At 45.6% G+C, this 24611-nt stretch overlaps 4 protein-coding genes across 5 annotated transcripts; 2 read left to right on the top strand and 2 right to left on the bottom strand.

The window, feature by feature from the left end:
* The first annotated feature begins 597 nt into the window (after nucleotides 1-597).
* On the top strand, nucleotides 598-4719 carry LOC102718644 (peroxidase 18-like). Its single transcript, XM_040523375.1, has 4 exons — nucleotides 598-1565; nucleotides 2383-2562; nucleotides 3888-4053; nucleotides 4160-4719. The coding sequence occupies exons 1-4, from the start codon at nucleotides 843-845 to the stop codon at nucleotides 4582-4584; spliced, it is 1494 nt and encodes a 497-aa protein (XP_040379309.1). The 5' UTR covers nucleotides 598-842; the 3' UTR covers nucleotides 4585-4719.
* A 2708-nt stretch (nucleotides 4720-7427) lies between these two features.
* Nucleotides 7428-10510, bottom strand: LOC102718357 (S-adenosylmethionine decarboxylase proenzyme). The gene is made up of 3 exons (XM_015836248.1): nucleotides 10252-10510; nucleotides 9196-9345; nucleotides 7428-9110 (listed from the first exon to the last, which is right to left on the bottom strand). The coding sequence occupies exon 3, from the start codon at nucleotides 8906-8908 to the stop codon at nucleotides 7724-7726; it is 1185 nt and encodes a 394-aa protein (XP_015691734.1). The 5' UTR covers nucleotides 8909-9110; nucleotides 9196-9345; nucleotides 10252-10510; the 3' UTR covers nucleotides 7428-7723.
* A 2926-nt stretch (nucleotides 10511-13436) lies between these two features.
* On the top strand, nucleotides 13437-16446 carry LOC102718076 (cytochrome c oxidase subunit 6b-2-like). Its single transcript, XM_006652412.2, has 4 exons — nucleotides 13437-13552; nucleotides 14846-14934; nucleotides 15014-15095; nucleotides 16175-16446. The coding sequence occupies exons 1-4, from the start codon at nucleotides 13544-13546 to the stop codon at nucleotides 16226-16228; spliced, it is 234 nt and encodes a 77-aa protein (XP_006652475.1). The 5' UTR covers nucleotides 13437-13543; the 3' UTR covers nucleotides 16229-16446.
* A 4241-nt stretch (nucleotides 16447-20687) lies between these two features.
* Nucleotides 20688-23281, bottom strand: LOC102721161 (VAN3-binding protein). Of its 2 annotated transcripts, none has more exons than XM_040523581.1 (8): nucleotides 23001-23281; nucleotides 22680-22889; nucleotides 22511-22582; nucleotides 22343-22411; nucleotides 21768-22119; nucleotides 21495-21674; nucleotides 21308-21415; nucleotides 20688-21220 (listed from the first exon to the last, which is right to left on the bottom strand). In XM_040523581.1, exons 2-8 carry the CDS (start codon nucleotides 22860-22862, stop codon nucleotides 20997-20999), a joined length of 1188 nt encoding a protein of 395 aa, XP_040379515.1. In that variant the 5' UTR covers nucleotides 22863-22889; nucleotides 23001-23281; the 3' UTR covers nucleotides 20688-20996. The 2 variants fall into 2 exon arrangements, with proteins under 2 accessions (XP_040379515.1, XP_040379516.1); XM_040523582.1 differs by having other exon boundaries at nucleotides 22680-22848.
* Nucleotides 23282-24611: the final 1330 nt, after the last annotated feature.

Here is a 24611-nt window from a genome sequence, read left to right as displayed (position 1 = left end):
CAAGCCAGCTGCTAGCTCTGGCTGCTGATTTCGAGTGGGCATCTACCAGATTAGCCATACTAGATAGCCGTCATTAACGGGAGCCCCCGAGCTAGCTAAGACCAAGGATAATAGCAATAAGCCGGCTAAATGCTGATGTGGAAGAGAGGGGTGAGGAGAGAGAGGAGAAACGGACTTATAGTTAGCTTAGACATAAGAACTAAGATAATCTGTGAGAGAGATATATGTGTCCTACATTAAAGATGAAAGGCTAATTATTATATGAGTGAGCTATAAAAAGACTATAAAAAATCTTATAGTCAGTTTATTGGCTATATTATTAGTCACGGGGCCTTAGACCAGGTTGCGTCGTACTGGTACCGCCGGCGAATTAAGCGAAACTTTTTTTTTCTCGCAGTGCTAGCTTGCATGCCGTAATCCAATAATCCATCGTACCGCTGTTCGAAATCCATAGATTGTCCCAGCCGACCGTCCGGTATGTCGTATACTCGTACGCGGGTGTAGCGTCGGTTGCGCCACGCCCCCCCCCCCCCCTCCCCCCCACGATTTATTAGATCAAATCGGCGCATGGCTCGCTCGCCCGCCCAGCACCAGCAGTACGTGCGTCGCGCAGGCGCAGTGGTCGCTGCTGCCGGTGCGCGTCCACAGTCGTTAATGCTGGCGAGAGAGATTCCCTGCGCCAACTCGTTCAATCCTGCACCGATCGAAGCTAAGCCTGTTCATCATCTGCTTTGCTGCTAGCTAGCTGTTCTTGCACATACGTGGTGGTGGTGGTGGTGTGTGCGCGCGCTCGTGAGCTCAGCTGGCTAGCTCATGAGCATCTCGTTCTCCTCGGCTGCAAGATGAATCAGCTGAGGCGGCGGCGGCGGCAGTGCATTGTCGTTGTTTGCTCGGTGCTGGTATTTTCGGCTCTGGCCGTGGCCGCCTCCGGCTCCGGCTCCGGCTCCAGCTCTTCACAGCCGCCGTCTTCAAGGTCGTCTGCGTCTCCGGCTCCAGCTGCGAGGTCGCGCTCCCCGTCAGCAACGCCGGCACCGCCAAAGGCGCCATCGCCACCGGCGAAGTCGCCGGCGCCAAGGGCATCGCCCTCTCCGCGGCCAGCCGCGGCGCCGGCCCCGAGGCGGCCTCCATCACCGCCCTCAACGTCGCCGGCGCCAAAGCCGTCATCTCCACCCACGGCAACGGCGCCGACCCCAAGGACGACACCCCCACCCGCGCCAAAGCCATCGTCTCCTCCTGCGGCGACGCCGTCCACAAAGCCATCGTCTCCTCCACCCTCTTCATCACCGGCTCCGAGACCGTCCCCTCCTCCTACTCGGGCTTCACCACCGCCAGCTCCGAAGCCATCTCCACCACCACCACCACCTCCTCCTCTGGCTCCAACGAAGTCCACAGCGAACTCTTCGTCGTCGCCGTCCTCCCAGGGCCAGCTCTCGCCTAATTTCTACGCGGCGTCCTGCCCCAGCGTGGAGCTGGCGGTGAGGGATGTCGTCAGGTCGGCCTCCACATTGGATTCCACCATCCCCGGCAAGCTTCTCAGGATGCTCTTCCATGACTGCTTTGTTGAGGTAAGAAAACTGATGCCATGACTACGCATCGCTGTATCTGCTACTATACTGCTTGCATTTGGCAAATTCGTCACATTGGCATTGCAACATGGAACTATGGAAGTTCTTAAGCATGCAACTGCAAGCAATTGGTGAAATAGTTGTCTACTTGTCTGCAATGTTGATGGGCATATCACAAATCCATGTGCTAGATCTAGCCCTCACCAATTCCTGGTTTCATGTCACTTGGGCTGGCGTATTGCCATTTGGCTCCTCTGTTTAAACTGTTTTCCATAGCACTGGTGGATAAATGATGAATAATGTGTCTTTTGTAATTTTACCATGACCATAGTTCCTTCATACGAAATTATAGAAGTTGACAATAGTTTTTTCATCTGCATTAAACTTGCAATGCTGCAGATCTGACGAAAATCAACTTCTGATTCTACTACTAGTTAAGTTAGAAATTTCCTTTTCTTCCGCTAGTTGTTCCCAAAATAGCTATGAATTGTGTGGCACCAATTGCATCGGCTAATAATATGACATTATTCGAATTTTGTCGAGTGATTGGTCCAGTCTAGAATAATTATGATCACTAAGCTAGATGCTGGCTTAATGAAGACTCTCCATTATACATGCTTAGTGGTTAGTATAACCAAACAGAATGTACCCTTCCACAGCTTGCATGTGTTGGTGTAATTGGAAGAATTGTAAGAACAGTTGTACCGAATTGTACTTATCTTACAATTGCAGCTCATTAGTTTTCTCAATGGTGAGACAACCACGCTTGCACAACGATACAAAGTCATTTTCAGGGTATAACTTTTGTTGGTCTCAGGGATGTGATGCATCGGTGATGATTGAGGGTAGCGGCACGGAGAGGACTGATCCTGCAAACCTCTCACTTGGTGGCTTCAATGTCATAGATGCAGCCAAGAGGCTGCTTGAAGTTGTATGCCCTGCAACTGTTTCCTGCAGCGACATTTTGGTCCTTGCCGCAAGAGATGCTGTTACATTGGTAAGTATCATGTATACCAATTCCTGCCAATATGCACGAAACTCTTTTAAACCCTAGAGAGATATACTTTCATTTCTTGCATGTCATCTAAATAATTATGAAAAATATATAAAAAGTCAATATATGATGTATCACTTACCAACATGGTCAAATTTGTTTACAGTAATCTGAGTTTAATTTGCAACAAAAAACAACAAATTACTGAATATGTACTATAATCTGAGTTTAATTTATTATTTTAATTACAACTTATGGATGCCGAACTTGACTTTGTGGAATGACATATCATATATTAATCTATCTCGTCATTTTTTTTAATTTTTCATAACTCATGCAAGAAACGATGGGACATCCCCTCAAGGGACTAGAACCCATTTCCCCAATATACTTGGCTGTGTTCGGTAGAGGCATGTGTAAGTTAACTTACCTGGTACAGAAAACGTAGTAATAGATTAGTACATGATTAATTAATTATTAAAAAAATATAAAATAGATTAATATGATTTTTTAAAACAACTTTCATGTAGAATTTTTTTAAAAAAATACACCGTTTAGCAGTTCGGAAAACGTGCACGCGAAAAACGAGGGTGTTAAGTTAACTTGAGGGGTGAACGAAGGCGGCGTTGATCCAGTATGTGGTTTCTCTTGCTAGACTGCTAGTAGCTACAGTCCATCAAACGGTAAATTTGCCAATTTTCCAAAAGAAAATGCTACTGATTAGTTAAGCAGATGTACTACTCTTCTTTAGCACAGGACATCGGAAATAATCCACATTAATTGTGCAACAGCTAGATCTTTAAGCATCCAATGTATTGAGTGCTCCTGGTCCTGTATGCTACATGACTATACCTTTGAAAATATTTGGAACTACTATGGTTACACCCAAATACAACCAGACAGGTAGGCCAACTTAAGTAAGTGAACAAAATCCTGTTTCCATTAGCTCCATGTTTGCTATCTTATATTCTTGGACCACAATCTTCTATGTGCGTAATTTTGCGGGGGCATGATTAATGGTCCTAAGGAGATTGATGAAACAAAAGGTGGACACAACTGGAACATTGAAACTTGATTACAGATGTGCATTGAAACTATATCTTCTTTGTAACTAGCAAATAGCAATACAGTGTTTGCAGTAATACCCACCATTTCGCCAACATCATCTAGGTGTCGATTCAACATAGGACTTGGCAAATGCACCCGTAACCAAAATTACAGCAATAATCCTATCGACATGGTAGACCAGATTGACCAGCTGTAGAAAATGTAAAACTTGGAGTAACATATGAACTGTCATGCTTATGCATTCATCTGCTGCAAACCAGACCGGAGGGCCGTCAGTGCCAGTCTCACTGGGGCGGCGGGACGGCCTGGTTTCGCTGGCCTCCAACGTGAGAGCAAACATCATCGACACCGGCTTCTCCGTCGACGCCATGGCGAGGAGCTTCGCCGCCAAGGGGCTCACCCTGGACGACCTCGTCACCCTCTCAGGTACACACGCTCACGCGGCTCTTTGCAGCTGGAGCATGAAACTGCATTCGATCACGTTTCGCCCTCCTCTGACCGATCGAGAGCACGGCCGCGCGCCCGCCCGCAGGAGGCCACACCATCGGGTCGGCGCACTGCACCACGTTCGGCGAGCGGTTCCGGGTGGACGCGAACGGGAGCACGGTGCCCGTGGACGCGGCGATGAACACGGACTACGCCGGGGAGCTGATCAGGGCGTGCTCGGCGGTGAACGGCACGGTGTCGTCGACCGCGGCGGTGGACTGCGACGAGGGGTCGGCGCTGCGGTTCGACAACGCCTACTTCGCCAACCTGCTGGCCGGCCGGGGCCTGCTGCGCACGGACGCCGTGCTGGTGCAGAACACCACGACGCGCGCCACGGTGGAGGCGTTCGCGCGGAGCGAGGAGAGCTTCTTCGCCAGCTGGGCCGTCTCGTTCGCCAGGCTCACCAGCCTCGGCGTCAGGACCGGCGCCGACGGCGAGGTCCGACGGCTCTGCTCCCGCGTCAACGGCTAATCGATCACCAGCGCGACCGACCGTGTATGCGTATGTCCATGGACGGGGCCGGCACGATCGATACATACATGCATAGAGAGATCGACACGACGTGTTGAGAATGATCCGAGATATTTGATTCGTTCGTTGTTGTTGTTGTTGTGTTTGTGGTAGTAACCTTGGTATCATGATTTAGTGAAAAAGGAGTATAATGTAGATGGCTGGATGCGTCTTATCTGTAACCAAGTTAAGCTCAGTGAAATTATCCACCAGCCGTTGAGAGTACACGCCTCAAATTACTAGTACTCCACTTGGTACTCCAATTAGCAGGTTAATTGGCCAGAAGCATACCCGTTCTCCGGGCCATGGGATTGATAATAAATGCGTCTGTTAGCAGGTCGGAACCTGTCTAAAAATATCACATCGAATTCTTAAACACATAAACGATGTATTAAACCACTTTCTACTTCGAGCCAAATGTCCAGAGAGGCATGAAATTTGTTTTTCTGTTCGGGGGTCTCAGGAAAGAAGCTGTGCGAGTCATGTCGTCGGATAGATGACACAAGGGCTTTCTGGGCACAAGAATCGAAAAGGCTATTTCGCGCGTGAGAACACCTCCAAAACTATTGTTTCTGGTCCATGTTTAGCCCATGTTTGGCCCATACGAAAAAACAGCATGTTTTTGGTATATAAGGATACATGGGCCGGCTCATTTCCTGTGTATATGTTTTTTTAGTTTATATGTATAAAGTTTATGTGTATAAAGTTTATGGGTATAAATATATATCTAAAGTTTATGTTTATAAAGTTTATATGTATAAAATTTATGTATATAAATTTTTATAGACCTAAAAAAATGTGTATATATATATATATATAGGGAGAGAGAGAAAGGGTATCGTATAGTAAAAATCCGATCGCTAGCGCTGGGGGTGAGCGATCGGTCGCGTATTAGACCTGCCCCACAAGAATGGCCAGCAGCAGAGCAATAGACAGGTGGAAACCTCAAGATGGTTCACGGGCTAACCCGACATCAAATCCTTCTCGCGGCGAACCCGACATCAAATCCGCAGCCCCGCCGTAGCAGCAGTTTGGGCTGAAAATCCTTGAGAAAAAAAGAACACGTCGCGGGCCGCTCGTCTCGCGGCAGGTGCCACCAACCGCCAGCTCCCGAGCGACGGGCGGCCCGCCCAACTGAACGGAGACCTTATAAATTCGTTCGGCGCGGCACATGCACGCTGCACGGCACGGGCGTGTCGCAGCGACCGAGCCGTGGGTTCCCGTCGGTCGCCTTTGTCCTTTCTCGCGGCGTCTAGCCAAGTTGCCCATTGTTGCATCATCAACCACTCCACTTTAATTTTGCCGGCCGACGTGCGGGAGATAGGTTCCCTCTCGGCTCTGGCAGCGAATATATATATATTTTGTTTTGGTGGCGTTTAGATTGTAAATATTTTTGGTAAAAATGTCACATCGTACGTTTGAGCGGACATCAGAATGAGTTTTGGATAAGAATGAAAAAACGAATTTCACAACTTGCCTGAAAACTGCGAGATGAATCTTTTGAGTCTAATTAATCCGTCGTTAGCATATGTTGGTTACTGTAACACTTATGGCTAATCACGTATTAATTAGTCTCAAAAGATTCGTCTCATGATTTTCCCATAACTATGAAATTAGTTTTTTGGTTCATCCACATTTAATGCTTTATTTAAATGTCTAAAGATTCGATGTGATGTTTTTGAGAAGTTTCCATCTCGCGTCGGTCCGATCGTCCGTGTGAGGTTCGGCGAATCGATCCACGACCTGGTTACGTTAGTAGGCGGCTACGTCCTACGTGGCTACGTGCAGTGCGCGGGCCAAAGAGGGAGGGTGGAATTGATACGCATGGACCTCTGAGTGGCTGAGAACGTCCGGATGAGCATCCTATCGTATGGGCGCCAGACCTGGGCATATTCCCCACGATGATTTGGCACGTTCTGTGAGCACCTAGCTGTTCGCGTTCTAGACTCGGCATATCATGGCGGCCAAGCAACGCATCCAGGTTTGAGATCACCTCCCCAGCGCAGATGTCTCCGCCACGACGAGAGTACGAGAGAGGGAGAGAAGAGAGTAGCACGAGCAAAGAGAGATTGAAAAAAGGCTAAACGATATATTTATTAATAAAAAATAATTGAGAAACAAAATTTTTATTTATGTGTTCTTAATAATTTAAAAACAAGAGCTACAAAATAACATGTGATGGGAAAAATAAGCTAAAATCAACTATAAATGTGTAGTTAAGAATTTTAAATTTTGGCTTAAATACAGCATAAATGAAAAGATAACAACGAAATTAAACACCAACGTATCGCAACTGATGAAGCAAACAGAGTAGGAAGCGTAAACGGAACAGCGACGGAGCGCCTCGTCGGAGGAATCGGCTCCTCAGTCATCAGAACTCAGATGCGTTAGAAGACGGCAGGTCGGCAGGAACGACTATGCTTACGCGTCCGTGATCGAGACCATGTAATCCTCCTTATCTCAACGAAAGCCGAACCCAATCTAAAGCAACAAAATTACGGAGGGAGAGGTCACTGTCTTGCCGTATAACAAATTCAGCGAGAAGGTACTACATTCAGCGACAGCGATGTATTCAGCAACAGGCCACGGCATGATCCATGCCACGGGTACAGCTACACCCTCCGAGTAATAATACACATATGGGTCAACGAGTGTCAGAAGATAAGCACAGGGAACCGAACAGGTCGCTGCATATACAACTCAATACAAGTCTCTCCTAAGCAGATGAATGAATATAATCAAAACACATACATTAGTACATTACTCCATCAGCAATAGAAATTAACATTTGAGAACGACCGGAATGAATTGTAAAGACAAGGAAATTCCACAGCAAATAGTTATTCATATGTTTTGACAACATTTCTCCAGACGCATGCTCATTGTGGTAGACGCAGCTGACCACCTAGAGCTTTCAATTTACCATTATTATTTAGACCAAGCACATGTCGCAAGAGCAGGAGCACATGCTTACAAACGAAAATACTAATAGCCTGGCTGGCTGCTTCACAGAATAACCAAACGACAACCTCAACAAATAAAAATGCCACGAACGAAAACAAAGCACTAAATCGTCACCAGAGGTCCCGTCTTACTCGTCTTACACTCCATCCGTCTCCTCCAATGCATCCTCTCCCCAGGAGAGAAGATTGCGCAGTTTACCGTCCTTAACAGGAGCAGGGTTCACCATATTCTCGGCCTCAAAGCAGTGAAGGACAGATTTGGGCGATCCAACAACAGCAACGTCTTCAGTAGCGTCAAAGGTCTGGTAGATGAGGAGGCCGCCACAGGGCAGCTCCTGCTCTACCATGTTATTGCATTTGTAAGCATCAGCATTGAGCTCCTTTGCCCATGTTCCAGCATGGCCATGCCCACCAAAGATGGTAACAGCAACAGAGAACTCGGAAGGGCCGAAGCACCTGAGGACCCTCTTCACCAGGTCACCATAAGTAAGAGCAGATGCATCAAAGCCCATAACCTCATAACTGGCATAGCTGAAGCCATCCTCCGGGGTCACATGAATGGTAGAGAATGCAGAGCCATGGATTGCATTCATGGAGTAGCCACAGGGTTCAAAGTCAAAGTCGCAAATCTCCATCTCTGGGATAATGTCAGAGATGCCCGATAGCTTTGTCATTTCCTTAGCACATGAAGTGTGGCCATCAGCAGAGGTCTTGAAAAAGACTGAAGCTTTCTTCTTGTCCAATCCGGTCATGCACATCTCAAGGGTAACCATAGGTTGCTCTGGGTGCTGGGTGGCATAGTAGATATGCCACTTCTGGCCAGGCTTTGCTGGATCTCCAATCACATAAGCATTACCACCAGATTTCAGGTCACCAAAGTAGCGGTTCAGGATAGCAACTTCCTCGGAGAAGCTCCTGTGGGGGGCAGGCTGTGCACTGGGGAAGATGAACATCCCACGGGAGTACTTCACAGCAGCAAGTGGCATGGACAGCCCTTCAGCAAGCTCAAGAATCCTTGGAATGGTGAGCAGAAGCTTGGTAGTCCCACAAGTCTTGATCACAATCTTATGAGTATAGATAAATAGGCTGGACTCAGAGAGGACATAGGAGTCAAAATCCTTGTTGGACAGCTCAGACACGATGGTGCACCGTGCAATATCCAGAACAGAGTCAATCTGGGCCCTGGAGAGGGCGCGCAAACCCCGGCCATTAGGGTCAGCAAAGACAGGCGCCTCAGAGAAGGTGATCTCAAGGCGCTTCTCATAGCCCTCAAACCCAATCGCTGAGACTGGGGGAGGGTCAGCAACAGACAGGACACCCATTGGAGCAGGTCGATCAGAAAACTGTGCCAGAGATGGAGAATGGAGGAGTGCAGGGAGCAAGACTAGAGGACTGGTCGATTATCAGGAAGCAGCAGCCAGAGAGATAGGTCAGAAGAAAAGTGCCAAAATGGAAATGCAGGGAAATCACTAAACTACTAGGATGGAGAAGCCGAAAGGGCTATCAGGATGGCTTCTTCGCGCACTGAAACAAAAGGAAAAATCAACATGATTAGCAGAACATCTAAAGAAACAACATTTGAAATTAAATCTTTCTGTTTGATGCTTACGTTGGAGTAAGCAGCAGACTGGAACTTCTTCACGCCTCCGGCAGGTCGAACATCCTCAATGCTGTATCCAAGGGGAGCTTCATACATCAAGGAACGACTACTGCTAGACTTCTTTTTGCCACCCTTTGACTCCATTAGTACATCCACTTACTGCACAAGAATAAAAAAGGTAAATATTAGGTTCAAAAAAACTGACGACTAGGAAGAAAAAGGCCTATATTTTAGTATAAGATATATGCCAGATTAATGAAAAAGTGTACAACTGAGACCGTTTCAATAATTTCAAGAAGAAACAATCGAACAATGCCAAAGAGTAAACAGATAAAGAACCATACAATCAATTTCAGCTTCTAGCTAAGAAATATTGCATGTCTGCATTACAACCACCAGTGCCTCAACAGGACAGGTCAATTAATATGCTTCAGTTCCTAATTTTCCACGTTCTGTTTCAATTCCTATAAGCCACAATGTCCTTTACGATGAATCATATATTAGTGCTCAGGCTTAAACTCAGATTTAGGGCTGAACTATCACCTGGATTCAGATCTACCACCGTGTTCTCATCTGGTTTCAGATTACAGTTGATACTCCTATATTCAAGTAAGTTTTGCCCCCAATCCTTTTATGCGTAATATCGTTGGTGGCATGCGAAATTACAGAACCTTATTTTAATACGGTACATTTGCATTAAAAACAAAATATGTCCATGATTTCTCGTAGAAAAAGAATTGTTTTTTCTTCAGTCATATAGAGATAGAAAAAAGAACAATTTTCCTATGCCTCTAAGGAATCTGAGCACACGTATTCTTGCATGAAGAAATACAGGGTAGCTTTAACGGTAATCTGCTAATCACGAACAACGCAACAGAACAGCCTAGATTTTACAGTACATGCAAGGTCAAAAGGTAAACCGCTGAATATTTTTACAAAGATAAGCATATCTAAACCAACTAACCAGAATTCCGAATTCATCATGAACAATAGCAAAACCTAACAACCACACCATACAAATCATAAATCCAAGCTACGGAGAGGGTTTTCAACAGACAAACTTACAATTCAACGAAGCTGTGTTTGGAATCCCCCAATCCCGAGCGCGCCCCCGCGTGATCCAATTTCGATCTCACGAATCCCACCCCCCTTTGCTTCCCCTCTTCTCGACCCAACCCCTAGCAGCGAAGAAAAAAACTCTCCTTCTCTCGCTAGCAGGCTGGCAGCCTCCGGACGATTTCCTCTCTCCGAGAGAGCGGCGGCGGCGGCCAAGAAGCGGGGAGCGGCGGCGGGGGGCGGATTTTCTTAGGCAAGAAAGCGTGCGGGTGCGGCTGGGGAGAGGAAACCCTGATTTGGGCGGGTATTTATAGCGGCCGCTATCGGATCCGGGTTCCTTCGTGTTCGCGACCCGCCAACGGAAAAGGAATCGGACCGACCCGCGGCTCGCGTGCGCGGAGAGAGGCGGCCCATGGACCGGCTGGTGCGTCGCGCCACGGCTCAGGCTCACGCGTGGCAGGTGGGCCCATACACGCTGGCGGGATTCGCGGCTCGCAACGTCTCTCGCTCCGCTCCTTGGCCCCACCACCGCCACCATCCGCGGCCGCGGGTCGCAAAGCGGAGTAATTTTCGGCGCCGCTTTCGCGGGTATAGGGGAAAATTGACAACGGATTGAGGTATTCATTCGTAGGGGAAAAAATGATCAGATTTTTATTGTTAAAACTTAAAACCCGTTGAGCCCTCCTCCACACACAGGAATTTTATAAAATTTTTTAAGGAATTTCTCTTTTTTTGAAAATCATTTAAACCAAAGAGACCCTCACCTTACCGGAATGGAGCATACCAGAAACAAACATTCAAAAAATTTACCAATCCAAATCACTTTAATTTTTTTTTATAAATTGATATGTGCATGCATTTCTATTTCTCAAATATTTATTTTTATGAGCTAAAATTTCTTCCCACCGAATAGGTCTTTTTTTTTTCTTTTACCGGTTCTGCTCTAGCTGCTCGGCTTCTAGAGCTGCAGGAAAAAGCTCACGGCTGCGTTTGCCCCAGACCACACGAAATTTGTGGGGCGTGCAAGAGATCACTCCCATGTGTTGGACTGCTGATCACCATAACATTTATCTGCAGATCAGATCGGGTTCGCTGCAAGCGTGGATCCTCGCAGCTCTCAGAAAAAAAGTGCGATCTTTTTTTTCTCACCTTTTTCCTCGTTTCTTTCTTATTTTTCTACGCCGTGTAATTTTAAAACCAAAGAGTATGGATGGGATAGTAGATAGGGATAACCGATGATATCTTGGATGTTTTTTAACCGTATGGCAATGATAATTCTGGTCCAATTATTCCTTTCACCACTTGGCCTTTTTGTCTGGTTCCTCCGCCCAGCTAGCTAGATAGTACTAGTACAATTTAAGTGCTGTGTGCATCTCCTTGTCCTCTCCTGTTCCCCAGCTGTTGCTTTTCCTGCCTGTGTTTATCTGTCCACTGACCAGTGCTGGCCTTTTGATGGTGCAATGAACAAACGAGAAGATCGGTACGAGCATATGGAGCAATTTGTACATATGTTTGGGCAAGTTTGACAGGGTTAGCCGCCTAAGTGGGGGCAAGAGAAGGCTGATGTATTTACGTAACTGCATAATATCTCCTCCCTGCTCGCCTGACAAATGAAAGCATGACTTGTTCGTGATGCTTTTATTATTTTTGTCGACTTTGTAATTTCGGGGTCTGACAGTTTTTTTTTTGTTGTTACACGCGCATTTTGAGGCGATTTCCTTTAAATATAAAATGAGCTGATACTTTGTGCAATTGTGCTAGGAGTCCTTGTTTTAAACGCCAGGTGCAGTCGTGTAGTTCCTTCATAAGTTGGAGATCCGGCACTTATGAAGATCCGGCAAGAACGGGTAGAAGAAAACATGTGATTCTTTGTTTGGTCGTATATGCTTTCCTGGAACCTGACAGCTAGTTTCAGGGATAGGTAAAGTGACATAAGGCAGAATTAAGTTTATCTCATTTTCAGAAATTAGTCAAGTCACAGTCTCACAGAAGTAAAGGATGTTGAGTGTGGTGAACTAATCCATATCCCTTTCCGGACTGCATAACAAAAAAGGTGATTGGCCTATATTTTCAAACAAAAGAATCTATGGATAAAAAATTTATATACACATTATCAGTGATATAAAAGACATGGCTGAAAAAAAAATTTAGTGTGGAAACCCAAATTCAACTCTTATTAAGGTTAATTCTGGCTTATACATAAGCAGAAGGGGAAAGATAAGGTGAAAGCCCTGAGCAGCTGGGCCACACGATAAACAGCTGAGAGTTTCTTCTTTTGACCACAAAACCTTCAGGTTTGATATGACCTGAGAAACAGTTCTTGCTACCACAAGTTGTCAAAAATATTTATTGTTTACAATTAAAATTCAAACTACCAATTTTATATCAAAATACTTATAAAATATAATAAGCTTATAATGTTATGATAGTACTTTTACAAAAATCTATATATATCATTTGTTTTATATTTAATCTAAGTATTTAAAAACTTTGATGCTAGAAATTCTATAAATTTGATCAAATTTTATCATAGTAAGAGTTGCGGCATCGCCGCTATAACTTGAACAGAAAAATCAGATGAAGGCGACGGCACCGGCGATTGCACCGGCGATTGCATGGCAGACCACATACTGATCGACAGGGTAAGATTATGAAGAAGCCAACTAAATCCAAACATCCAAATGGCTCTTAGGACTCGGATCCGTCGCCTGTGAACAGAGCCGAGAAGCGATAGGTTACGCCGTCGCTTTCGTCGTAGCAGCGCCCACACCGGATTTCTGCCGACACAGATTCGGTTCGACCCGACCGCGTGATTTTGATTTTTCGGGCATGCACGACTCCAACGTTGGCGTCCATGAAATCAGTGCGTGCCAGCGTCAAAATGGCCAACACATTATTGTACTTGCGATGGTAGGGCTTGTTTGACCTGCCACCATGCCAAAACATTGCTAATCACAGACAAAGTTTTTGACAATGCCAAATTACTGTTAAAAATGCCAATATTTCGTCATGACAAATTTTGGCTTCAAATCAAACATATCTTTACCCAGTATTTTTTTCTTATTAAAAAATAGGAAATTTATCACTTAGTTGGGCCTCAAGTGGTTTATGGGCCCGCGCGATCTAACGGCCCAGATCCGGATATTAAGCCTCCGCCTTTGACCAGGCCCACGCACTACCGCGTCGTCGTCGTCGCCCCCCTCCCCTTCCCATTCGGCTTCGGCTCGGTCCTCCGCTCCGCGACGCCGCGATTCCCCTCCTCGCCTCCGGTCCCTGGTCTCCGGTCTCCGACCCCCACGAGATGGCCGAGGTGAGAGAACATCCTGGGATCCCCTCTATACCGATAGATCCTCCACTGGGTTGGGCCTGAGCGTTCGTCTCCGGCGCCGCGCCGCGCCGCCGCGACATTTGTTGGTTCGATTTGAATCCGTCGATCGGGCGGTCAGAGTTTTGGATCTCGTCCACTGGATCTCTTCGGTGCGTATGCGCCTGGATGTCCGCGCAGGGTGCGATTTCGTGATGGGTGTGTTGGTTCTGACGAGGACTAGGTTCTCCTGTTTCTACCCGTGTTAGATGGCTGTTCTGGGGACTGCTTCGACCCGGTGCTTGGTCTTTGTTTGCCTGATCCTTTTGTCCGATCCGAAGGCTTCTGCGTTGGAAGATTACGGGATTTTTATGGGTAGATCGGGCTAGATCACTACAAGGTTCGCGGATGAGTTCATAAGGATGAGTTCACTAAATGATACTCTTTCCGTTCCATATCATAAGACTTTCTAAGTTTGTCTAGATTTATCTATGTATCAATGTATATATTTTGTATATATATCTAGATTCATTAGCGCACAAATGAATCTAGTCAAGACCAGAAAGTCCTATAATATGGAATATAGGGAATATATTAGGTGCATAATTTTAGGTTGTCAATCTGTATGGCTTACTCGTACTGCATGACCTGCATGAGTGACATAAGTGGATAGGCTAGACAGCTCAAGAGAGTACGAAAGATGGGTAGTTGATTGCTTTAGCTATCTGTTGGAAAAATATCAAACAAAGCTATCTGCAATCACTTTTTTTTTACTAAAACCATCAAATTTCGAGGTCTTCACGCTGGACAAAAGTGGATTCCTAATAAAATTTTGAATGGTTTTCGAGAATTCAAAGTTGAAACATTAAAATTCGACCAAACATTGATCAGAATTATGCCAAAAATGTCGTACCGTTGGGGGGGTCAAATTCCAGCACTCAATCGGAAAGGTGAACCGTGCTTGCAGTTATTGTTTTGAGTGCTGAACATCTTCTAGAATTCCCCAACTTATCCTTAATCGAGGGAAAAAATACTTTATGGTTTGCTATCTCTTGTCAAGATGATGTTGCTCTTTTGTTTGTAGTTTCTATGTTAATTTTTAAGTTAAGTGAGCATCTCTAGAAGCATCTTATGTCCCATTCGTTGAAAATTTTACCTTCTTAGTGGTTCTCTGGTTGCTCCCCTTTTTCATTTTTTAATTCTGAATCCGATAATATATTTTTTCCAAAGTTGTATTTTGCATTGCTTTTTCCCCCCTCTTATGTTGTACTCATTGCAGTTCATTTTTTTATTTATCAGATCGAGATAAAAACAGCACCTGCTGATTTCCGCTTTCCTACAACAAACCAAACCAGACACTGTTTCACACGCTATATTGAGTACCACAGGTATATCATACACAATAACTTTACCTTGCACAAAATATGCCAGTAAATTTTTTACTTGTTGAACCTTTTATGAAATCAGATGTGTGAATGCCAAAGGGGAAGCAACTGCTGACTGTGAGAAATTTGCCAAGTACTACCGGTCTCTCTGCCCAGCAGAATGGGTGAGTGTTTTTGCTGTCCTTCACTGGCTACCACCGTTATATTTCATTTTTAACATGTAAAAGCATTATAAATTGATCATGAATTTGGCAATCCCAGTTTTTCAGTTCAATAGCACTTGAACTTGCTGCAATGTGACTAATGTATTATCTGAATTACTGATTCTAAACCTGAAACCTTGCTTCTAGCTTTAAAAAGCTATATATAATATAAAATACCACTCCATAAAATTAGTTGCTTCCCATCAATATTGTCATATCAGCATATCACTGGTCTGAAGCAGAAAACCAGCACATTCCCTTGCGTACATTTGGACATATGCGTTAATATTTAATTATCTTGTGTCATTTAGATGCTTCAGTAGTGATGCTAACCTGCCCTGTAGACTAGCAAGTGCCAACCGCATCTGGCAGAAAAAAAATCTGCCAATGTAGAATCATTAGGATTCAATAAAGATAATTTGATTCTTATGAACAATTCTGATGCATGAAACTAGCTATAGGATATCCTGGAGAGTTACTTCTTGAAGTACCAGGTTTGTCAACAACTGTTATGTTGATGGCCCCTTTATGCAGCTTCAGATGTGCTTTCAAAACGTCTTTTTCAGTTGACTGTTGTCTGTTTCATGTGCTGGCCTTCAATTGTTCAACTAATGTTATAACTTTAATTTCATTTCTCTGTAATTTCTTTATTCCTCTATTAGTTCTTAACTAGTCCGCATTATACCACTTGCTCCACAAGCTATTACTGTGGTGCATGACTGGGAACTTTTAACTGTTAACAGCAAGTAGATAGACATCTAAGCATTAGCCCTAAGGTTCTATGTAAACTTAAAAGATGATGTGGAGGAGGGAAGGAAAGAGAGAGAGAGAGGAGGAGCAACCTCTACACAAACATTAATAAATGAGGGAGAAAGAGAAGAGTTGATTGGTAGTAGAGTATATGTTGGTTTTAAATTCGTGAATAGATGGTGTGGATAAAATTAGAGGGGACCATTGCCTCTACCATAAAACTTGCTCTAAAGAACCACAGTTAGGTTGTTTTCTTGGTTATCATTAGCTTTTCCGTCTCTTCTAATCAGGTTGAGAAGTGGAACGAACAGAGGGAGAATGGGACATTTGCCGGACCACTCTAAGTCTCCTGTTTGAGAGTCTTCTCGTCGGTGGCACTGCTATCTTCTGGTTTGGATTTATGCCGCTGCTTTTGTTCTCCAAGCTGTTGCCAAAAAAACAAAGATCATTCTATGAATGTTGCACTAATAATTTAGCATGGTTGCTTGACATGTTATTTCTTCAGATCCGTTTGTTTTCCTTGATATTCAAATATAAACAAATTTGACACCGCGTTGTTTAATGCCTGATTTCTGCCATTTATGTCAGTAAGAGGTTTTCACATTTTGACAATTTTAATGCTTAAACGGATGAAATGAAAGGGATGAATCAAACAATGGAAGTAATGGCATGTAAATGCCAAACACCAACTGCTGTTGTATGACGTATGCCCATTTGACTTGAGAAGCAGTTTATTTCCATCAGATTGCCATTAGATATTACTTTGCAGTTGCACTTCATTTGGTGGTACCATGAGTTGATATAATGCATGTCGGTCCAATTGGGTCAAACTAGCTTATGTCGTACAAACATAACTTTCCATGTGGTTCAGCAAATCATGAATGATGCGAACTGAAAAGTAGACTGCATACAACGTACATGTCGTAGTGTAGTTAATGCGAGTTCTGAATGGCCTGGCCAGTGTTTATTCTGTATGGTTGTAGCCATGGCACTGTTGGTTGGTGGACACTTTGTTGCTTTGAGGGTTGAAACCTACGCAGGATTCAGACATATGGTACAGAACATACTAGAACGCAACTGTACACACATGCACATACAAATATGCCCAACAAAGATCGTGCTAGCTAGCTTTTATGAGAGTTTTGATAGTTCAGTGTACCTGATGCTAATCGTACTGCATCCGTCCTCTCTCGCAAATAACTGCAACTACCAATGAATCAAAGAATGAAAGATGGACGTGTTCATCTCCGAAGACTGAAGGTGTTTGCTTGCTGAGGTTAAGTTTAATCTCGCACCCTTAAAGCTACATATATATACATATATAGAGTATTAGTGAAGAACTTACATCTTACTAAGTAGTAACGAGATAGAACAAGTTCTGTAATATTGATGCTTCGTCGACACAATGAAGAAATTTTTTTTAATTAACTCATACAAGCACATTACCTACATCAAGCAAGATTACACCTTCTTCACACATAACAAGCAACTCGTTTGGAACTACAAGCTCAAGAGGGATAGACGGGACTGAGGGAGAGAAGAGGGCTGGTAGGAATCAGCATGACACAGACAATATGGAGAGGAGTGACTCACAAGGCAAAGTCTTGCAAGGTCAAGAAGAGATGCTCCTTGGACCATAGGGAGAATTATCCAAGGATCAATGCAGTGGTCGGCGAAGGTACACGGAAGATCGAGGTTGGTAGGACGAAGAAGTGAGCTCAGGGAGGATAGAGCCATGGCTAGATCAGCATGACGCGAGGTGGCCGCAGCGGCGTACCTGAGTCATCGTTGTGTTCTTCTCCATCCAGCTCACGAGCAGCCCGACCATGGAGGACAACATCATCATCGTCATCAGCCAAGGACCAGCCGAGGGGCAAGCAGCTGGGATGCTTGCAATGGCGTGACGAGTGCAAGAGCCTTTTGGCGGGCTCGCCATTGCTAGAGCCTACAGGTTATAGCTGTGGAGGCACACACAATTCAGCAGACGTGCTGAGATATTGCGAGCATAACTCGATCTGTGGCGAAGGAGGCCATGGACGAGTCCTTTTTATAGCAGAGAAGGGACATAAGCACACATATAGCCAGTGCTGTGAACTGTGAGAGAGGGGTGTGTGTGGCTCGTGGAGACATGGAGAGGAGAGGGGGTGGCCGCCATTAATGGAGAGAGTGCAAAATGGTAGGAGCGCAGGGGCGTCCGTGGCCAGGACGACGATGCCCGGAACGATGAAACACGACTTTATGACGTGCTGGTCGATCGATCGATGGGGGGAGGGAGGGAGGGGAGTCAAGACGATGCATGTGACGATCGAGATGGCGACGACGCATGTGTTTCCGTCCGCGGCGGGCGATGCGGAGTTTGTGCCATGCGCAGCCAGTACGTTGCCATGATGGGCGCGCATGCAGCTACCTCGCTTCAATTCCGGCCGATCGATCGACTTGGGTTCTGTACAAAGAAGACTCCGGAGAAACGTACGCCGTCTTTGTTGTTGTTGTTTCTGTTTGCGGCGTAGTGATACGATCGATCGATCTCACGAACAAGAAACTAACGGCTCTAGCCGATCGATCGAGGCAGTCAGGCAGCAGCAGGTTTTAGGAGATCGAGCTCGAAGTGGCTGTGAGACTCTCTACTACAAGAGTACATAACGGCAACTGCACGCACGTTGGTTGTCTAGTGCTACAAGTACCATTAGTGGCAGGCACGGTTGTTGGTCGGTACTATGCTAAGTAGCCAGCAGCTAGCTACCCATCAGGGGGCTGCTGTTACGTACCGCGTATCAGTGTCTCAGAGCATCGCATCTCTTCTCGTCCCGTGCTCACGCGACACACAGAACGGCAGAGAGGGAGACCTCGCTAGCTGCGACCCGAGGAAAATGACCGATCTGCCGATCGCTCAAGCCTCCCTGTCGCTGATCGGATCGGCCGCGCGCGCGCGCACGACCTGAGCCGCTAGGCGCTAGCTGCTCGGGCACGCAGTACGGCGTCGCGTACTCGCGTGCACGCATCGCGTAGAGGCGTACGCTACGCTGCCCGTTCGCGCGCAGCAGCGATACGTACGCGTGGGCGATACAGCGAGGGGTCGATCGGCCGGCGACCCGGTTGCTTGATTGAAAGCGAGGGCAACGGCGACGCGGGGACCGGGCGGGGCTCCTCCCGATCGACCGGTTGCTGCATCCCTCCCTCTGCAATTCAATGCGTGGCTGCCCGTGCCTGGAACTAGTAGATTGCTCCTTGCATTCACTGCTTGATCTGTGCCCGCATGCAGGCGACACTCCGCTTTTGGTGTGTTGCGCAGCTCCGACTCGGTTGCCCGCTTCGGTGTAACGCGGGATCGTCTTCAGTGCCGGATGGGCAAGCCGGTGCACGCTTGCCCTTTCGCTGTCATGTTCTTTAGTGCTTGCCAGTGTCTTTTTTTCGGTTATGTTTATGCTTATAAGTCAAATTTTAAATTTTTAATCTTAAATTTATAGTTGAATTTTAGGGGGTTTTTTAACGAAGTTTATTTTCTAGCATTGGTTTTTATGTTGCTAAAAATATGTATATAAAAGTCTTATTTGTAAATTATTTTTTGATTACAAATATGTTAGAAAAATATGAATGTAATAATTTTTTTTCAATTAGCATGTAGATTGAATCTTATTCTTCCAAGTTAGCCAGAGGAAATGTTTAAGTTTCAGAGGGATAGGTGAACCCTAAAAAAATTTCATCTCATTGTTAACCACAGCTCTAAAGGTAATAATCTTATACATAGAGTTAGACGTATAAATTCGTTTTTTTAATCAATATCTCATATCAACTTATCCGCATCATTGTCTAGACCTGTAGAAGATAAAGTAGAGATTAAACTGCAAAGCTATTACCATTGAACTACACCCTCTTGAGAGAACACTTTTCTAAAGGTTAGATAATCAACACATCTTTCCAAAAACCTCTTTAACTAAAATATATCTTATTGATTGCAGATTTCAAACAGGTAAGGGAATGAGGTTTTTAAAGGACAATCATCCACCTAAATTTCTTTCCAGAACCAAATGTGACTACCATTCCCTCTAATCCAAGTGGCACCTATAGAGACAAAATTTTACTTTTCGTAAATCTTGTCATAACAGAGATGGTGAATCGGATTGATATTGGGAAAAACCTGAAAGCTGCATGTATTTGTTTCTAAGGATGACCATAAAAGACTACTCCAATTTAAAGATCCATTTGGAAAGGGGAGTAATATTTATAGCTCTACTATCAGTACGTAAAACTTAGGCCAACAAACTCTTTAGGGGAGACAACGTTAGCCCACAATCATGTGGTATCTCTTTTTGTCACCCAACCCTTTCCAATAAATTTTGCTTCCAATTAAATCTAGTTTTTGATGGATAGTTTCAGAAAAAAAAATACAAGCCTATAGAATAAGAGGGAAGAAGATAGGCAACAATTAATTAAAATGACTCTCTCACTATAATAAAGACAACCGGCTTGCTAGGTATTTAATGTTTCAGAAACTCTAGGAATGGACTCTTGTATGGACGGGAGTCGACTTATGTGTGTGTCTTCTTCTTAGTCGTCCGTGTTGACTCCTCCGCGCTACTTGCCGGCACCACATGCTGCTCGTCGACGCCACGCCTCCGCGCTACTCCATCTCCACGCTTCGAGCTGTTTCGGGCGCCGACTGATCTTAGCTTCATTGGTACCAGATGATGCCAACTCACCAGTTCATAATTTATCCTGTCCAGATGAGATCCCGTCCTCTAGTCTAACTGTTAATATTTTTTCTAATTTATGAGATATAAAAGAAAAATAATTAACTCTCAGTCTATATGGACTCATAGCCCTAAGTATTTCAGGGGAAAACACAACAATGTAGCATATTAACACCTCATTCCTCCTCTACTGGAGATAAACCAATTGGAAACACCTCACTCATATGATAGTTAATTTTCATTCCTGAAATCTCTTGAAAACAGTAGATGACATATTTCACAAGTGTTATATGACTGAAGTGGTCATAAACTCATAATTAAAGCTTGAACATTTCGTTTCATCAGCTAAGACGTGTCAGGTACATGCTTGCGAGCTGGATTGACATGTAGTGCGGCGGCGGCGGCGTCGCTGGGCAGCCAGTCAGTTCCGACGGTGCGGCGGCGGTTGCGGCTCTTGCGCCTTGCAGATGGCGGTGGGCGCCGCGAGCATGTGGGTCACCGTCGTGACCCACCTCTTGTACACGCCGTAGTCGTCGGCGCGGAGCTCCACCTTGCCCTTGCTCGTCGTGACCTCGATCGGGTACGTCGCGTCCTCGTCGCGGCTCGGCTTCTCCGGCGCGCACGGCTGCATGTCGTGGATCACACCTGCTCGTTCACGAAACGTCAGAAGAGAAAAGAAAATTGAGCGGAAATGGCAGCCGCTTTGGTTGGCTGGTGCGTTCGATTTCTTACTTTCTTTCGCGTTAGAGAACGCCATGACCAGGTTCATCTTCTTGATCCGGAGGACCACCTTGCCGCCCTTGCTCGTCGCCGCGGAAACCGTGTGCAGCTTCCACTTCCCTGCATGGAGGAAGAAAGATCGATGCAGTCGTGCTCGACCGGCCATTTAGTGAGACGAGGGGATCAGACGATGGCTTACCGTCGGGCATGGCGACGAACATCTCGTCTCCCTTTGCGAGCGCCGCCTTGGACCTCCCGTAGTTAAAGTCGAAGTCGAGGTCCTCCTGGGATAATGCGGAGCTGGCCTGGTCCGTCCTCTCGTTCTGGCTGCCGCCGCCGCCGCTGCGCCGTCCTCGCAGCGCCGCCGCGCCGCGCAGTGCTGTCACGGGGTAGTCCTGGAGAGTTATTTTCGGGGGGTTTCGTGGTGGAAGACAAGGCCGGAAAGGTAGAGAGACGGCCAGCGAGGGCGTACAGGTGGCGGCGGCCGCGGTGAGCGTGATGACGTTGCTGGCGTCCGTGGCGGCCATGGCGGCGTTGACGGCCGCCGCGACCTGGTCGCGCGTGGCGCCCGCGGCCTCGGCCACCTTCGCGCACTGCGCCGCGACGAGCGCGGCCGCGGATGCCACCGCCGTCTCCTTCATCGACGCCGCAGGCGTGGAGTTCTCCGCGGCGATGGCGGCCAGCGCGGCCGCGACGCCGGCGACGGACACCGCGGCGTGGACCTCGGCCTTGTGCAGGCGCGCCTCCTCCTTGCGCTTCTGCTTCCGCTCCTTGACCCACTTCTTGAGCGAGATGCCGCTCCATGGCGCCATCTTGCGCGGGAGCTGCAACGCAAGTTCAAATCTTTAAGCTCGAACAAAACCATCACCAATTGCAAACATATTCACCATTTCTCCCATGTAACTTGGTAAGCTGGAATCAATCAGCGATCCTCTTATTGAGTGAACTTTGAAGAGAAACTTGGAAAGTAGCGTGGCAGCCTTCTGGCTTTTTGCAATTTCGTGATCTGTTCCATTTGCAACACGATCTTGTCCTCTTTTCACTTACCCATTTCTTCTTCAGGCAGAGATCATAATCCAGCTCTGGATGAATTGCCTTCTGAAGCCATATCCATGACTGAAAAATTAGAACAACGCAGAGACAGACACTTCAGATCAGGCTAATAGGGATCTTGCATATATACACATGAACAACGCATTGCATGGAAATGTGTACTTTCAGATCATCATATTTCCATTGCGTCGTGCTGAAACTGCTACTGTCGACGACCAAACTACGATCATTTTTCTGCAAAGCAACCAGACATAGTGTATTATGCACTTCAATTTCCATCTTCAGAGTAATCTTCTGACAAATATTTGCTACAGTACTGAAGTACACTTACTGGCAACAGGTCTCTCCTTTCGTTGTCAGGTGCCATGACTGGGTTCTCCACCAGCGCCATGGCGCAATCCATCGGTCCCGTCTGAAGAACTTGGATAGCCGAGCTGCACCACGCGCTCGAGAGAAGATCCATCGGCTCCAAAGGCGGCTCCTCGCAGGCAATTAGGCTCCTGTCAGGCTCCATGGCCAATGCAGAAGCCAAGATAATCCCCTAGAAGCAATTGGTGAAAAGGCAAGGACCAAAGATTTATACAGATCAGTGCTCTGATCTCTGGTGGTTGTGCTTGTGCAGGTGCAGCCTCTCTCTATTTCTGATGCTCACCTGCAGCCTAGCAGGAACCAGATCCTTGATCAAATCACTAGGATAGCTCCAACCACTTCAGGCCAACTTTTAGCTGTAAAAAAACTTAAACAAGACAGGTGTCACAGAGAAACACATTTGTTTTAAAACTCTAAACACCAATTAAACAAGCTTATTAGAGGCTTTTGGGAGGAATAAGAGTGGGGTGGATCATTAGCTTCATCTATGCTTTAGGTGCACACAAAGACGATGGAATCAAAATGGGGACCTTGAAGCCTTTTTAGTAAGAAAAATTAGTGTCACGACCGTCCTAAAATATTGAGGAGGTTTGAGCATGCACTTTTAACTGCTGGATTCATCCTTTTGCTTTTTATAAGCATAAGGGAAGTAGCTTATTAACAATTAAAAATAATTTATGGGTAAACTGTGTGTTCTTAGTGATTTAAAGAAAATAATGGAAAATAAATTATGATGAAAAAAACTCAAAATTTAAGTTTAAAATTTGAAAATTTGCCTTATAAGCATAAGCAGAAGAGAAAAAAAAACGAAGGCTATATCTCTGCCACTACAAAGAACTTCTACAAAGAGGTGATATTTCAGGGTTTGATGCAACGATCCTGCATATTTTATCGCCGATTAAATCTACTAAAGGCAAATGCTTCTGTGGGAGAACATGAGGTGTTGGGCTGCCACTAGCGCAATAGAAAATTAGGGGCAGCAGGATGAGGGTGTCATGCATACGATGTTGTGGAAATGTGGAACTTCCTCAGCATCATTGGCTCATCGCCATGCGTTCAGTACTGCGATGTTGGAGCAAAAGAGACGTACACTTCATGGGTCATAGATTGTGTGTAGCTGTAGTGTAGTATCCCGTAGTGGCAGAGCGCGAGAATCTAGTGGATGTTCGCTGCACTAGGAGTTCAGACTTGTGCTTTAGGGGCTGTAGGTAGAGTGATGCTGCCATGGGCACATATCACTCCATTTCATGCCCCTGTTGGAGCATCCCCAACAGTTCATCTATCTTATTCTCTATCCTGAAAATAGAGAATGAAAACTATAAATTGAGCTCCACCAAAACGACTATCCTATCATCTATTTTTAGATGTCATTCATATTAGGAGAGACAACCTTTATATTTGGATGATCTCTCTCCATCCTCCAAAGAGATATATAGGATGTCATATATGGATAATCTAGTGGAGTACATAGAGATATGAAGGATGAAACTAGTTTAGATGATCATCCAAATGAAGATATGGATGATCAAATTTAGATGAGCTGTTGGGGATGCTCTTGCTGTCAATGACAATGGTACGAATGTAACGATGACTAGTTTTTTTTGTTACCAACAAATTCCATCATCTATACATGCGAAAATTCAGATGTTGGAGTTCAGAACTCACTGCAATAAGCCATCAATTCAGCAACTCGAGTTGAATTAACTCGACAAATATCAGCATGATGTGCAGTAAGAATAGTGCTTTCAAGATGACCCAAACCCAAAACAGATCGCCGTTGTCTAGGAATAGTTGAGCAACTCCCAAATAATGCCTGTTCCAGATTACTCATTACAGAGAGGAGCTGCAGCTTCCTAGTGATGGCTGGTGTGATTATCAAAGTCCAAAGCAAAAT

The sequence above is a fragment of the Oryza brachyantha genome, chromosome 4, assembly GCF_000231095.2.
Source record: "Oryza brachyantha chromosome 4, ObraRS2, whole genome shotgun sequence".
Classification (NCBI taxonomy): domain Eukaryota; kingdom Viridiplantae; phylum Streptophyta; class Magnoliopsida; order Poales; family Poaceae; genus Oryza; species Oryza brachyantha.
The sequence above is the reverse complement of the archived record's forward strand: the minus strand, read 5'-3'. Positions and strand labels throughout refer to the sequence as shown.

Bases quoted from the DNA above. Each gene is read 5' to 3' on its own strand.
- LOC102718644 (XM_040523375.1), top strand. From the start codon at position 843: ATGAATCAGCTGAGGCGGCGGCGGCGGCAGTGCATTGTCGTTGTTTGC. The intron at 2,563-3,887 runs GTAAGTATCATG...GCTGCAAACCAG, and splicing joins CAAGAGATGCTGTTACATTG to ACCGGAGGGCCGTCAGTGCC. The intron at 4,054-4,159 runs GTACACACGCTC...GCCCGCCCGCAG, and splicing joins CGACCTCGTCACCCTCTCAG to GAGGCCACACCATCGGGTCG.
- LOC102718357 (XM_015836248.1), bottom strand. From the start codon at position 8,908: ATGGGTGTCCTGTCTGTTGCTGACCCTCCCCCAGTCTCAGCGATTGGG.
- LOC102718076 (XM_006652412.2), top strand. The intron at 14,935-15,013 runs GTATATCATACA...TTATGAAATCAG, and splicing joins CGCTATATTGAGTACCACAG to ATGTGTGAATGCCAAAGGGG. The intron at 15,096-16,174 runs GTGAGTGTTTTT...TCTTCTAATCAG, and splicing joins CTCTCTGCCCAGCAGAATGG to GTTGAGAAGTGGAACGAACA.
- LOC102721161 (XM_040523581.1), bottom strand. From the start codon at position 22,862: ATGGAGCCTGACAGGAGCCTAATTGCCTGCGAGGAGCCGCCTTTGGAG. The intron at 22,412-22,510 runs GTACACATTTCC...CTAATTTTTCAG, and splicing joins GGAAATATGATGATCTGAAA to TCATGGATATGGCTTCAGAA. The intron at 22,120-22,342 runs GTAAGTGAAAAG...CTTGCGTTGCAG, and splicing joins TCTGCCTGAAGAAGAAATGG to CTCCCGCGCAAGATGGCGCC.